The sequence below is a fragment of the Oryx dammah genome, unplaced genomic scaffold (assembly GCF_014754425.2).
Source record: "Oryx dammah isolate SB20612 unplaced genomic scaffold, SCBI_Odam_1.1 HiC_scaffold_28, whole genome shotgun sequence".
Classification (NCBI taxonomy): Eukaryota; Metazoa; Chordata; class Mammalia; order Artiodactyla; family Bovidae; genus Oryx; species Oryx dammah.
Window position 1 is genome coordinate 99,767,635 of NW_024070212.1, and position 14,967 is coordinate 99,782,601.

At 42.1% G+C, this 14,967-nt stretch overlaps 1 protein-coding gene across 1 annotated transcript; it reads right to left on the reverse strand.

The window, feature by feature from the left end:
* Positions 1–377: 377 nt before the first annotated feature.
* On the reverse strand, positions 378–1,826 carry KLF17 (Kruppel like factor 17; the record flags this gene model as incomplete). Its single annotated transcript, XM_040231951.1, has 2 exons — positions 378–625; positions 956–1,826. Coding segments are annotated over 2 exons (1,119 nt in total), but the record flags the coding sequence as incomplete, so codon positions are not given.
* Between the last annotated feature and the right edge of the window lie 13,141 nt (positions 1,827–14,967).

Genomic DNA, 14,967 nt, shown 5'->3' on the forward strand with positions numbered 1-14,967 from the left:
AACATAGTCTGGCTCTGGAAACTGTCAAAGACCAAGATAAGGAAGTTGGATTTTGGGTAGCAGGCAAAGGAGAGTCGCTAAAGGGTTTCAAGCTGGGAGTGACATAAGATAAAGAGCTTTTGAATAAAGCTCCAATTCTTTACTTTGCTCCATCTTCCCATGTGGCTGAACTTGGCACAAGTAGGTGGCCCCAGAGATGTGAGGACATCCAGCAGTTTCTGAGGAGCCCTGACTGGGTCCAGAACTCATATGGGCTTCACCATTGCCTCATAATCTTAGTGTCTTCATCAAAGCCTACACCCACCAAAGAGACTAGCTGGTCAGAGGCACACATGATCTGGGTGGAGAAGCCAAAATGAGGGGGTGAGCAGATTGACCTAAAGACCAGGAGTAGGAGGAGGACCAGCCACATATCCACTATCAGCCGGTGGGTCTGGAGATCTTGGCGTCCTCATATGAGTCCTTTGGTGTTGCCTGAGATGGTCAGATCTCATGAACTGTCGGCCGCACCGGTCACATTTATGGGGTCGATGTTTGGTGTGTATCCGAGTATGTCTTCCAAGTTCATCAGAACGGAAGAAGGACCAAGTACAGGCTTCCCACATGCATTTATAGGGCCGTTCACCTGGGGAATGACAAGGGAGAGAAGGAATTTAGAGGACAGGCTAGCAGGTAGGAGGAAAGGGGTCTGACCTGATGAAGCAGAGCTGTCTATGCTGAGGGATCAGAAGGAAAACTGTAGGAAGGCAGTGAGGAGATAGCATAACAAGCAGTCTCCATCATCTCAGCACAGGCATGCCAGACTGTGGGAAAGCAGGTCATGGGGCCAACAGAGCTTGATCCCAAGCTTTAAGGATGACGGGCCAATTCCAAACCATTACAAACCAGGGGTCCCCCACAAATCTAAAACCCAGAGATTTCTCCACCCACCCTACATGTCTGATACTTCATTTACCTGTGTGTTTGCGTTGGTGACTCACGAGGTGGGAGCGCTTAGTGTAAGCTTTTTCACAGTTCTCATAGTCGCAGCGGTAAGGCCTTGAAACCGGGGACCTCCGCCTAGGCGCCTTTTCCTGGGTCCTGGAGTACTGCTGCTCTGCTCTTTGTGGAGCAGGTATGGGCTGCTGAGGTAGGAAGGGGTCTTCTTGGGAGACTGGCTGGTTCACAAAAGAGCCCTGGGATTTCAAAGCCAGCAATACTGGAGATCCGCCTGGGGACATCCCAAAGTTGTGGGGCTCTCTAGGAGGCAACATCTGAGCCACAGGAGGGAGCAGTGCTTGGGCCTCAGTGGAAGGCACGGTTGGATTTAATAATGTTTTAGGTGGTAAAGGGTCTCTGTTAGAAGCTACTGTTGGGAGGCCAGGATAAGACATTGTTCGCATTCTGATGTGAGACATCATTGGGATTCCACTGGGAGGTGAGGCTGGTGGCCCATTAAGGGGCATCCTTAGATTCCCACCAAAGGTCATGGCCATCCCTGGAATATTGGGCTCTCCTAAGGGCATCATCTGGGGTTCCTCGAAAATCATCATTCCTGGCTGTGAAGGAGACATTCCTTGAGTGAAAGTCATCTGGGAAGGGGTGAAAGTCAGCTGGGGGCAGTAGCTCACACGGTGGTCAGGCAGCGCCATGCTGAACTGTGGCCCCATTTCACTGGCATTCTGCCTGGGTGCCTCAGCAGAAGCCAAGGGTGTCCTCTGCAGCTCTGTGCACTGAGGGATGTGTTGAATGCCTAATGGACCATGATTCCAAGAGGTGTGCATTCCACTGCTTCCAGGAAATGAAGACATGTTCAAGATGGACATTGACTTCTCAGCATCCTTGGAGAAAGAAAGTCAGGGGAGATTCACCACAGCTTAAACCACACTTCCACGTGTCCCCATTTCCAGACCCCCCCACCTTATCCAAGCCCTCATCATCTCTTGTCTGAATTATCACACCTTCAGGCCATTCTCCAGTTTGGGTTTTCTAAAATGCAAGTCTGGGGGACTTCTCCGGTAGTCCAGTAGTTGACTCCTTGCTTCCACTGCACGGAGCTTGGGTTCGATCCTTGTTCAGGAAACTAAGATCCCACATGCCACACAGTGTGGCAAATAAATAAATAAAATGCCAGTCTGGCTGACAGAAGCATGGTGGAAGCCCAGAAGTGACTCATGCCACTCTACCTGCTTAGCATGCTTTTAGTTTTATTTCATATAAAGTATAAAGGGCCAATAAAATATTCCACAATCTGTACTTTCAGCTAAGACTTTTGAGAAAACTCTCAAATTCCAGATAATGTTTAAGTGTGAGAGTGTAAGATCATCCCAAACTAGCAGAACAGGTTCAGAAAACCATAAAGGTAAGAAGAATGGAGGGCTCAGATAGGTCTTGGCTTTGGCAAAACTTAGAAACCATTCACAAATATTTACCTACAGAAGAGGCTCTCTGGAATTCCCTGATGGTCCAGTGGTTATGAATCCACCTGCCAATGCAGGGGACACAGGTTGGATCTCCGGTCCAGGAAGATCCCATATGCTGCTGAGCAAGTAAGCCTGTGCGCCACAACTACTGAGACCTCTCTCCTAAAGCCCGTGCTCAGCAGGAGTCATTGCAATGAGGAGCCCACTCACCACAACTAGAGAAAGACTGTGGGCTGCAACAAAGACCCACCACAACCAAAACTGAATTTAAAAACTTTAGAAGCACTAATTTAGGGGGGAGAAAAAGGCTCTCATCTGAGTAGGAATGCAGTGGTTAAGTCTGAGATCAAGCATTGGAGGAAGTAAAGAAAAGGGGATGACTCTTAAGAGCCCTTTTTGAAAGAGTCGGGGATTGTCTTGGAAGTCAAGGGCAGTATTCCTTGACAGACTGATATTAAGGGAAAAGAGAAGACATTGGTGGTAGAATTTCTTGAAACAGGACACCATCCAAGAATCATATTTTTTAAAGTTGTCAATTACTGTTGCAAAAGAGAGAGCTCTTGAGCTGAGAAACTGGGAACACAACCCCAGTATCTCTCCAGAAAAGACCAATCCATTCAAATATGAAAACCAAAACATGAGCAAAATACAGTATCCATGGAAGATACTAAAACACCAAAACAGAAACTGAAGATTGTAATTTCTCAAAAGAGAAAGAAAATTCCCCAGAAAAGTGTTGTTGAAGATCAAGGAAAAATGAACAACATTCAAACACAAGTTAAAAAAGAAAAAGGAAAACAAAACTTAAGAAAGCAATTGCAGCTTTTACCAATTACAGGAACACCACAGGGTAGACAGAGGAATTCAAAGAAGTTATGTCCAGACAATAGACTATGAGTAATAATAGAGGGGAAGGAGGCAAAGAGAGAATGATAAGGGAAATCATAGGGGCTGCCGTGGTGCTAAGTGTTTCAAAGGTCCTTATTCTGTAATAATCTGTTAAACTGTGCACTTACATTCACACTTTTGTTTGAGTGCTATTTATCACAATAAAAAGGTTTTAGCAGAATACTGTGAAAAATCTGGATTTTCAGCATAAGTGAAAATATAAAATTCAGAAACAAAAATAATGCTATATTGAAACAGGAAATATTTTATACAAGCACAAATCCCTCATGCTCAGATTTTTGCCTTCAATTCCATTCCTTACTAAAAGGAAGAGAGTCGGGAGAGTTTCCTGAATCCAAGTCTGGAGCAAGGAATGAATAAATGAACCTGGTACTTCTTATTGTGCCAGAAAATAAGGGAACTTCCCAAGATAATTAGGACTGTGTAAAATGGACATAGCTGAAGTTGACACCAGGGAAGACAGTAGAGTAGGAAGTACCAGAAATTCACGTCTCTGACTGTAGAATTTGCCTGATGTAATTACTTTGGAACAATGGAGTCTATTAAATGCTTGTGACTTCAAGGGAAGGTGTGAAAGGTAGGCTGCAGTTAATTTCAGTCAGTTTCAGTTCTTAGGTAGTGGCTATCCCCAAACATCCTGGGTCCCATACAAGGAAGCTGTGCACACATTTCTGGAGCAGCCTGCCTCAACTTGTGGGAACCAGAGTGGGCAATGAAAACTTTGTGCTCCAAATAATGGGTATTCTGTGTTCTAATCACTAACTGCTGCTTCTGATCATGAGGTGCAGAAAGAGGTGGGAAGCCATTGTTCCAACTCCCACTGCAATCGTCACAAACCTCCTCCTCCAAATGACAGAAGCTACAGGGTATTTAAAAGGACTGGCACCTATTTCTCTCTCTCTCTCTCTCTCTGGCCATGTTGAATGGCTTGTGGGATCTTAGTTCCCAGTCCACATATGGAAACTGTGCCCCCTGCAGTGGAAGCACAGAGTCTTAACCAGTGGACCACCAGGGAAGTCCCTGGCATCTGTTTTTTTCTCCCTTCATTTTCCCCTTTTTCACCTTTTGCGAACTAGTATAGTTAAAAGCTTCCCAGATGGTTCAGTGGGTAAAGAATCTGCCTGCAATGCAGGAGACACAGGAGAAGAGGGTTCAATCCCTGGATCAGGAAGATACCCTAGAGGAGGAAATGGCAACCTGCTCCAGTATTCTTGCCTGGAGAATCCCACGGACAGAGGAGCCTGGTCTGCTACAGTCCTTGGGGTCGAAAAAAGTCAGACACGACTGAAGCAACTGAGCGCACGCACGCGCACACACACACACACTCCAGAGCAACCACATATATGGAAAATGTAGAAAGTCACCACACATACCTAAGAAAAGATCCAGACTCATAAAATATCTGGGAAACCTTAAGCTTACCTCTCAGGCTGATGCTGTCACAGAGACAACATACACCAATTTAAATAAACTATAAACAAAATCAGTAAAGCCCGAGGAATAGGAAGAATTTTATTTCCAGAGTTCCTACATCGTAAGATTCAAATGTCCTGTTTTCAACAACAAAAAAATCATGAGTCATAAAATGACAGGAATGTTATGACCCATTCAAAGGGGGAAAAAAATAAACAGAAATGTCCAAGAAAGACGAGATGATGAACTTCCTACACAAAGAATTTAAAACAACTGTCTGTCTTAAAGATGCTCAAAGAGCTAAAAGAAAATGTGGACAAAGTCACAAAACTGATGTATGAACAAAATGGTAATTTTGATAAAGACAGAAAACCTAAAAATAAACTAAAAAGAAATTCTGGAGCTTAAAAATATAACAACTAAAATAAAACTGACTAGAGGGATTCAAAAGCAGATTTGAGTAGGCAGAAGAATCAGCTAATTTGAAGATAGGACAATTGAAATTGTCAAATTGAGGAACAAGAAGAAAAAAAGACTGAAGAAAACTGAAATGAACAACAAAAGGACCTGTGGGACAATATCAAGCAGATCAACATATGCATTGTGGGAATCCTAGGAGAGATAAAGAAAGGAGCAGAGAGACTGCTTGAAAAAATAATGGGTGAAAACATCTCAAATCTGATGAAAGGCATGCATATAGCCCTCCAAAGAGCTCAGTGAACTTCAAGTAGGATAAAATCAATCAAGGAAATCCTCACTGAGACACATTATAATCAAACTGTCTAAAGACAGAATCTTGAGAGCAGTAAGAAAGTAACTCATCACATATAAGGGATCACAGATAAGATTATTAACAGATTTCTCATTAGAAATCTTGGATGCCAAAAGGCAGTGGGTTGATATATTCAAAATGCTGAAAAAACTGTCTAACCAAAAATCTTATAACTGGCAAAACTGTCCTTCAAATATGAAGGAGATATTAAGTTATTCCCAGATAAATCCTAGAAGAGTTTATTACCATTAGATCATCTTTTGTTCTAATGAGGTGACTCTTGGTGACCTGGATAGGGGCTGGTCACCAGAAAGACCAAGCCATCACTAGAAGCTTGGAATTTTGGGCCATATCCCTCATTCTCCAGAGACAAGAGAGGGCCTAGAAAATGAATTAACAATTGATGATGTCTACATGATCAAGTCTCCATAAAAATCCCCAAAGTACAGAGCTCAGAGAGCTTTTGGGTTGTTGAACATATGGAGGTGCTAGGAGGGTGGTGTACCTAAGAGAGGGAACGGAAGTTCTGTGCCCCTTTCCCATACCTCACCCTCCATGTAGCTCTTTATCTGGCTGTTCAATTGTATTCTTTAAGATACCATGTTGTAATAAATCTGCAATAGTAAATGAACTTTTCCTGGGTTCTGTGAGTTGCTCTAGAAAATTATCAGATCTCAGGAGGAGGTCATAGAAACTGGTCCCAATTTACAGACAGTTGGTCAGAAGCCAAGGTGACAACCTGGACTTGTGAATCTGTTGGTGTCTGAATCAGGGGCTAAGGACTTCCCTGGCTGTCCCTTGGCTACGATTCAATGCTCCCAATGCAGAGGGCCTGGGCTCCATCCCCGATGAGGAAACTAGATGCAATGTGCCTCAGGAGTTCTCATGCCACCCACAACTCAGGTCCCACATGCTGCGACTAGAGGATCTTGTATGCCTCAGCTAAAAATCCTGCACGCCACAACGAAGACCCAGCACAGCCAAATAAATAAAAATAACGGGGTTTCCCTGGTGGCTCAGTGGTAAAAAAAAATCCGGCTGCCAATGCAGGAGACGTGGGATCTATCTGTGGGCTGAGAAGATCCCACATGCCATGGAGTAACTAAGCCTCTACACCACAACTACTGAGCCTGTGTCCTAGAGTCCAGAAGCTGCAACTGCTGAGCCCATGTGTCACAACTGCTGAAGCCTGAGCTCCATAGAGCCTGTGCTCCACAACAAGAGAGTCCACTGCAATGAGAAGCCTTCGAACTGCAACTAGAGAAAAATCCACACAGCAACAAAGACCCAGCACAGCCGGAAATAAATAACATAAATAAAATTATTTTTTAAATTTAAAAATAAATATTAAAGAAAAGAGGAAATAAAGGGTAGGGGACTGTCTGTGGGATTAAGCCCTTAACCTGCAGGACTGGGCACTAATTCCAGGCAGTTAGTTTCTTGTTGCAGAAAACCCACATATCTGATGTCATAAGTGTTGTGAGAGTGAGAATGAAAGAAAACAGTTTTCTTAGGTACCAATGCATAAAAAATGTACTAGTTTGTACTAGATGTAACTTTGTGACATTAATAACTGAACTGAAATGGGGACAGGACTGGATGGAGCTTTTATTTTAATCACATTAAAAGTGGTATAAATTCAAATTAGTATGTTATAATTATGGGATGTCAAATTTAATCCATATAGTGAACTCAAATAGTTGTATGATATATACAAAAGGAAATGAGAAGGGAATTAACGTTTCACTACAACAAAAATTCAACTAAACACAAAAGATATAATACAGGAAACAAGGGGCAAGAAAGCTAAATGCATACTGAAAACAAAGAGCAAAATGACAGAAGTCCCTCCCTATCATTAATTACTTTAAATATAAACAGTTTAAACTCTCCAATCAAGACAGAGGTTGGAAGAATGGATTCAAATAAACATGGTCTAATTATATGTTGTTTACAAGAGACTACTTTAGATCCAGAGACAAAAATAGGCTGAAAGTGAAAAGATGGGAAAAGATATTCCATGGAAATAGTAAACAAAAGAGTTGGCATGGCTACACTAGTGGCTATCAAACATAATAGACTTTAAAACAAAAAACAGTTTCAAGAGACAAAGGATATTATATATCAGTATATTAATAAAGGTTCAACATAGCAAAAAGAGGCACAATTATAAAGATTTACACCTAATAATAGGTCAAAGTATCTGAAACCAAAACTGACAGAGTTGAAAGGACAAATAAACAGTTCTACGTAACAGTTGGAGATGTCAATATCTCACTCTAAATAATAAACAGAACAACCAGCAGAAGATGAGTAGGGAAACAGAAGCTGAACAAAACATGAACCAACTAGATACAACAATTTAGATCGTATGTCAGGTCACAAATTAAGGCTCAAGAGATTTGAAAAGACAGAAATCAATAATAACAAGAATGCTGGAAAATATCCAAATTTATGGAATTAAACAACATACTCTTCTTAAAAAACCAATAGGTCAAAAAAGAAATCACAAGGGAAATTAGAAAATACTTAGACAAACAAAAATGAAAACAACACTAAAAAACTTGCAAGGTACAGCAAAAGCAGAGCTAAGAGGGAATTTACAACCATAAATGCTTATAATTTAAAAAGATCTCAAACCAACAACCTAGCTTTGCGCCTTAAGGAACTAGAAAAAGAACAAATTAACCCAAAGTTAGCAGGAAAGAAATATTAGAGAAATATTACTGAAACCAAAAGTTGGCTTTGGGGAAAGATTAACAAAATTCCAAACCCTTAGCTAGACTGATCAAGAAAAAGAGAAGACTCAAATTACTGACTGCAGAAATGAAAGTGAAGACATTACTATGAATTATATAGAAATGAAAATGTTAAGAATAGAGTACTATGACCAGCTGCATGCCAACAAATTGGATAATCTAAATGAAATGGATAAAATCATAGAAAAACCATACCAACACCAAATTATGAAAAAATAGAAAATCTGAATACCCCCACAACTAGTAAATCAGTAACCAAAAGCTTCCAGGACAAAGAAAGATCCTGAACCTGATGGCTTCATGCTGAATCCTACACTAAACATTTAAGAAAAATGTCAATGCTTCTCAAATTCTAACAAAAAATTGCAAAGGGGACTTCCTTGGTGGTCCAGTAGCTAGGAATCCACCATACAATGCAGGGGATCCAGGTGCAGTCCCTGGATGGGGAATTAAGATTCTATACTCTGCAGGGCAACTAAGCCAATGTGCTGCAACTAGGAGCCCACGCTCCACAACTAGAGATCCTGCATGATGCAGCGAAGATCCCAAGTGCCACTAAGACCCAATGCAGCTAAATATTTTTTTTTAACTGAAAAAAAAGGAGACTACTTCTTAATCCAATCTATGAGCTAAGCATTGCCCTGATACCAAAGCTAGACAAAGATATAACAAGTAAGAAAAAACTATAAACCAACATTTTTATGAATATAGGTACAAAAATCCAAAAAACAACAAAAAAGGCAAAACCTATTTTTGGCATTAAGGATAGACCAACAGAAAGGAAGAAAGCCAAGAAATAAATCTTTACATATATGGTCAAATGATTGTCAAAAGATGACAAGACCATTCAACAGGGGAAAGGACAATCTTTTCAATAAATAGTGCTGGTATAATTGGATATCCACATGCAAAGAAAGGAAGTTGCACCCTTACCTAACACCGTATACATGGATTTCCCTGGTGGTGAATGCAGTGGATGAGAATCTACCTGCCAAGGCAGGGGACGTGGTTTTGATCCCTGGTCTGGGAAGAGTCCACATTCCTCAGAACAGCTAAGCCCATGCAGTCTGGAGCCCACAGGCCACAACTACTGAAGCTTGTACGCTCCAGGGTCCACAAGCCACAGCTAATGAGCCCCCGTGCTGCAGCTACTGAAGTGAGAAGGCCTAGAGCCTGTGCTCCACTACCAGAGAAGTGATCACAGCTGGAGAGGAGCCCCTGCTCTCTGCAACTAGAGAAAGCCTACATGCAGCAATGAAGACCCCACACAGCCAAAAATGAATAAATAAATAATATAAATTAATAAATATAGCAGTGTGTACATGTTGATCTCAGGCAAGTGTTTTAAAAAAAAAAAAACATACAAAATTAACTCAAAATGGATAAAAAAAATCTAAATGTAAGAGCCAAACTATAAAACTCTTGGGGAAAAAACAGAAAAATTTCATGATATTGGATTGGCAATAATTTCTAAGAGATGATACTGAAGGCACTGGTAACAAAAGAAAATATGGACAAACTTGACTTCATCAAAGTTTAACACCTTTGTGCATCATAAGACACTATCAAAAGAGCCTAAAGGCAACCCATTCGAAAGCAAGGACTGGAATAGATATGTAACACACATATTCAGAGCAGCATTATTCACAATAGACAAAATGTGGAAGCAAGGCAAATGTCCATCAACAGATAAACAAAATATATATATATATATATACACATATACAGTAGAATATCATTCAGTCTTAAAATGGAAGGAAATTCTGACACAGGCTTCAACATTAAGACATTAAGCCAAGTGAAATAAGCCAGTCAAAAAACAATATATGATTCCATTCATGAGATACTTAAGGAAGTCAAATTGAAGGAGACAGAAAGTAGTAATGTGAATGTGTTTAATCCCACTGAACTATATAAACATAACTACGTATAATGATATTTTTATGTTATACAGATCTTACCATAATTTTTTAAATGTTTAAGAAGGGGCACAGAAGGGGTTCCCACTGGCCACATTTGTAACAATTTGAGATGCAAAAAGAACAATTGTTGATTTTAACAGATTAAATCTATGAAAATTCATGAACCAAAAGTGACAATGGGTCAGCTATTACCCCAGCTCTGAACATTGTGAATTGAAGTGAAAAATTAAGCATTTATTCTGTCTGATAGGAAACTATTACTTCAAATTCACCAAATGATTCCAGTTGTTTAAGAAAAATCCTACTTTACAGAAGAGTACAAACTAATACAGAAGGAATGGTGGAATTGGAAAATCAATTTATAACCTCTAAGGGAACTTTTGGTTAAGGAAAAATTAGTATTTGTTTAAGAGAAAGTGAATGATAAGTGGGGAGGGGGAGATTTGGATAGATCCAAGGTAAAATTACAAATTACTTTCTGACAATAAAGCTGAAATATAAGTTCAAATAGATTAATGAGGTTTTTCTCTCCCCTAATTCAAGGGCCACACGTAATGTCACCAAAGGTGAGAGCCAGATGTATCTCCAGATACTACCTTGGAGACATCCTTATCCCAAATCAGGAATCGAATTAGCTTTAAGATCTTTAGAGGGAATACAATATATAATCATTTAGACCAAGCTAAATCATAATGATCAAAGTGAAAGAGGAGCATGAAAAAGCTGGCTTAAAGCTCAGCATTCAGAAAACTAAGATCATGGCATCTGGTCCCATCACTTCATGGGAAATAGATGGGAAAACAGTGGAAACAGTGTCAGACTTTATTTTGGGGAGCTCCAAAATCACTGCAGATGGTGAATGCAGCCATGAAATTAAAAGACACTTACTCCTTGGAAGGAAAGTTATGACCAACCTAGATAGCATATTCAAAAGCAGAGACATTACTTTGCCAACAAAGGTCCATCTAGTCAAGGCTATGGTTCTTCCTGTGGTCATGTATGGATGTGAGAGTTGGACTGTGAAGAAGGCTGAGCGCTGAAGAATTGATGCTTTTGAACTGTGGTGTTGGAGAAGACTCTTGAGAGTCCCTTGGACTGCAAGGAGATCCAACCAGTCCATTCTGAAGGAGATCAGCCCGGGGATTTCTTTGGAAGGAATGATGCTGAAGCTGAAGCTCCAGTACTTTGGCCACCTGATGCGAAGAGTTGACTCATTGGAAAAGACTCTAATGCTGGGAGGGATTGGGGGCAGGAGGAGAAGGGGACGACAGAGGATGAGATGGCTGGATGGCATCACTGATTTGATGGACGTTGAGTCTGAGTGAACTCTGGGAGTTAGTGATGGACAGGGAGGCCTGGCGTGCTGCGATTCATGGGGTCGCAAAGAGTCGGACACGACTGAGTGACTGAACTGAACTGAACTGAAACAAGTTGCTACTATATAGCACAGGGAACTATATATAATATCTTTGATAAACTGTAAGGGAAAAGAATATATAAGTGTGTATGACTGAATCACTTTGCTGTACAGCAGAAATTAACAGAACATTGATCAACTGTATTTCAAAACAATTTTTTTAAAAAATTTTGAAAGAACTACATCTAAGATGATATTTAGAAATTATCATTCATTAACTCTGAAGATGTGATAATGTGTTTTGACTATGGAAGAAAAGAAATTGCCATCCTATCGTTTTATCAAAACTCCATCCATTTAATTCACCCCTTACACTCAGGAACTAACATAAAGTAGGCACATAATAGGTGCCAGAGATCTACTGGATTTCTAGGGTACACAGCCACTTTTCCCTCCCTTTTCCTTTCCTGATTCTTCACAGGCAAACCTCTTTGGGGATGTCTACAACACTTTACCACTATCTCAATTTATTATTCCTCCAAGTTTGGTCTGGCTCCCATTTCTCCACAGAAACAGCTTTCATAAAGGTCACTGATGATCTCCATGTTATCAGGTCCAAACACATGTCAGAGTCCTCCCCTGCTTGACCTTTCACGAGTTTCTGAGACTACTGGCCATTGTTCTCTTTCTTTTTAAAAATTTTTATGGAGTATAGTTGATTTACAATGTTGTATTATTTTCTGCTGTATAGCAAAGTGAATCTGTTATACCTATATATATACATATACCTGGAGAAGGAAATGGCAACCCACTCCAGTATTCTTGCCTGGAGAATCCCAGGGACAGAGGAGCCTGGTGGGCTGCCGTCTATGGGGTCGCAGAGTCAGACACGACTGAAGCAACTTAGCAGCAGCAGCAGCAGCAGCACACATATACCCACTCTTTTTTAGATTCTTTTCCCATAAAAAGGATAATGGCCATTGTTTCCTTAAATGGTCCCTTCCCCTGGCCTCTGGAACACAGGGACACACTGGCCAGGCTTTTCTTCTTCCCTTCACTCCGGCCTTCCTCTTCAGTCCCCTTTTGCATTATGCTACTCTCTGGGCAACCTTTCTCATGTTAATACATCCACTTCTGTTTATAGTCAATTATTCTTAAATGAATAGCTCCAGGGCAGACCTGTTCAGAATCTTCCAGAGGCTTAATACTCAGTCTATTTGGATAGCCCAAAGGCACTTAGTTTTTGGACTAAGTCCAAAACCCAGGATCAGCTTTATCCACTCACCCACCCCCCAACCTACCCCCAGAAGAAAAAAACTATTATTCCTGTTCCTTCTCATCCTTTGCTCCCAGAAAATGTCACCAATCCAAGTTAATTACCAATTCTTGTGATTTCTACCTCCAAAACAACTCCAAGATCTATTCCATTTTCTCCACTCTCACCTTTCTAGTTCAGCCACCACTTTGATTGGATTATCATGATAGCTTTCTAATTATTGCCTTGAATTCTGCCCATACCCACCAGGACATAAATCACATGTCATTTATTCAGTTAATAGTCTCAGCATTGGGTGTTGGGATTAAAGAGATTCCAGGTAACTTCTGATAGAGACTTTTGAGTACTCAGGGAAGAAGACAAAGTTGTAAAGTCATGTAAAGTCATGTAAAGTCAGCGGGAAGTAGATAGGGAGGAAAAAAATTACTAATTGGCAGGCCTTTGACAGATACTGGAAGTACAATGGTAAGTTTACCATCATATATTTTACCATTTACTAATCAGTATTTTTTTTTTAAATAAATCTAATTGTGATTGATCATACTTAAACTCTTCAATGGCTTTCCCCTGCTCTTGGAACAACCAACTCAAGCCCAGCAGGACTTAGGTGGGTTCCAGAGTCCCTGCCTCCCCTCCCCTTGACCACTCTCCCATCGCTCTCTTGGCCTCCCTCTCTTCCTGAGTCTTTACTACCTCCAAGGTGGAGGCATTCTGTCTCCGGGCTCGGACCCGCCAACCCTTCACCTAACCATTTCTCTCCCGTTCCAGAATGAATACTCAGCTGTCTCCTTCACATCCTAAATCAGATCAAACACCTCTGCTCTGTTACTGTGGCCCCTATATTTCTTCTTTACAGTTATTTCTACACTTCCAATCATCTGGCTACTTATTAATAAAACGATCCATGAAATATCTGATGGTAAACTCACCATCGTATTCCCAGTGTCTGTCAAAGGCCTGCCAATTAGTAAGTTTTTCCTCTCTGTCTGTTTCCGCCAACTTTGTCTTCTTTCCAGAGTACTCAGAAAAGTCCTATCAGAAGTTACCTGAAATCTTTACTCCCAGCGCCCAACCCTAAGACGACTAACGGAACAAACGACACATGACTAATGTTCTCTTCCTCGCATCCCTTCCCTTCCCAAGCTGTTCCTCGGACCCCTAATCCTCCAGATTTCTGCCTCCCTCGACTACCCCAACCTCCATGCCCTCAGCCCCCACGCGGTGTCCTGGGGTGACGCCCCGACTCACCTCTGTGAACGGGTGCGAAGCCACATGCCACTGGTTCAGGCCCTCGGCCCGCTGCTCCATTTGAACTTGGGACGGGTTGCACATTGACACTGCGCTAGGGCCCAGACCCACACCCGAGCAGAGCCGAGACTCGCGGCGCGTCGCAGGTCTGGTACTGCCACGCCACAATCGCCGCGCTCAGCTTCTACTTCTCTCCGCGCGGGGGGGGCGGAGCCAAGGGCCGCACCCACCGACCCACCCAGCAGCCGCGGCCCCACCCTGCCGCGCTTCAGCCTCGCGCTGCCTGCCCTAAGGCAGCAGGGTCACTAACAGGGGACCTCAAGACTTTCGTTACTTGTGGCTCACGTCTTCACCACCCTACCTACCCCACCCGCCTTTCTGAGCATTTTCATTTGGCCTAAGTGAGGGTGGGGACCCCGAGGTTTCAGACTTGTGGACATTACGGAGAGGCGAGGGCAGGAGGCTGGAGGGCGTCTGCAGACAGGAGAGCTTCCAGCACCACCCCTCCAGCTCGGGCTTCTTGCCGTGGCCTCCGCTATAGGCCAGGTACCAATGTCCTTGAGTGTACCAGCCGAAGACTGGGAGCTCTGGGAAACAAAGCCTTTTCCTATGGTACTTCGGGACTACCCACTGTGTGTTGGGGGATACAATGACAAACGAGACAGAACCAAGTCCTTGCGCTCAGGGAATTTTCATCCTAAATGGGCAGACAGGGAAAAAATATAATAAACATAATTTTAGATGGGGGTGAGCACTGTGGAGAAAACAAAGCAGGACAAGTAAGCTATTCTCAGGTGAGCTGAGAACCAAGTGCCGGAAAGGAACCAGACACGGAAAGACTGGAGGAAGATGGAAGAAGCAAGAGCTTGGTAAGCCAGTCGGGCAGGGGAGGGCCAGGTGACCTCAGTG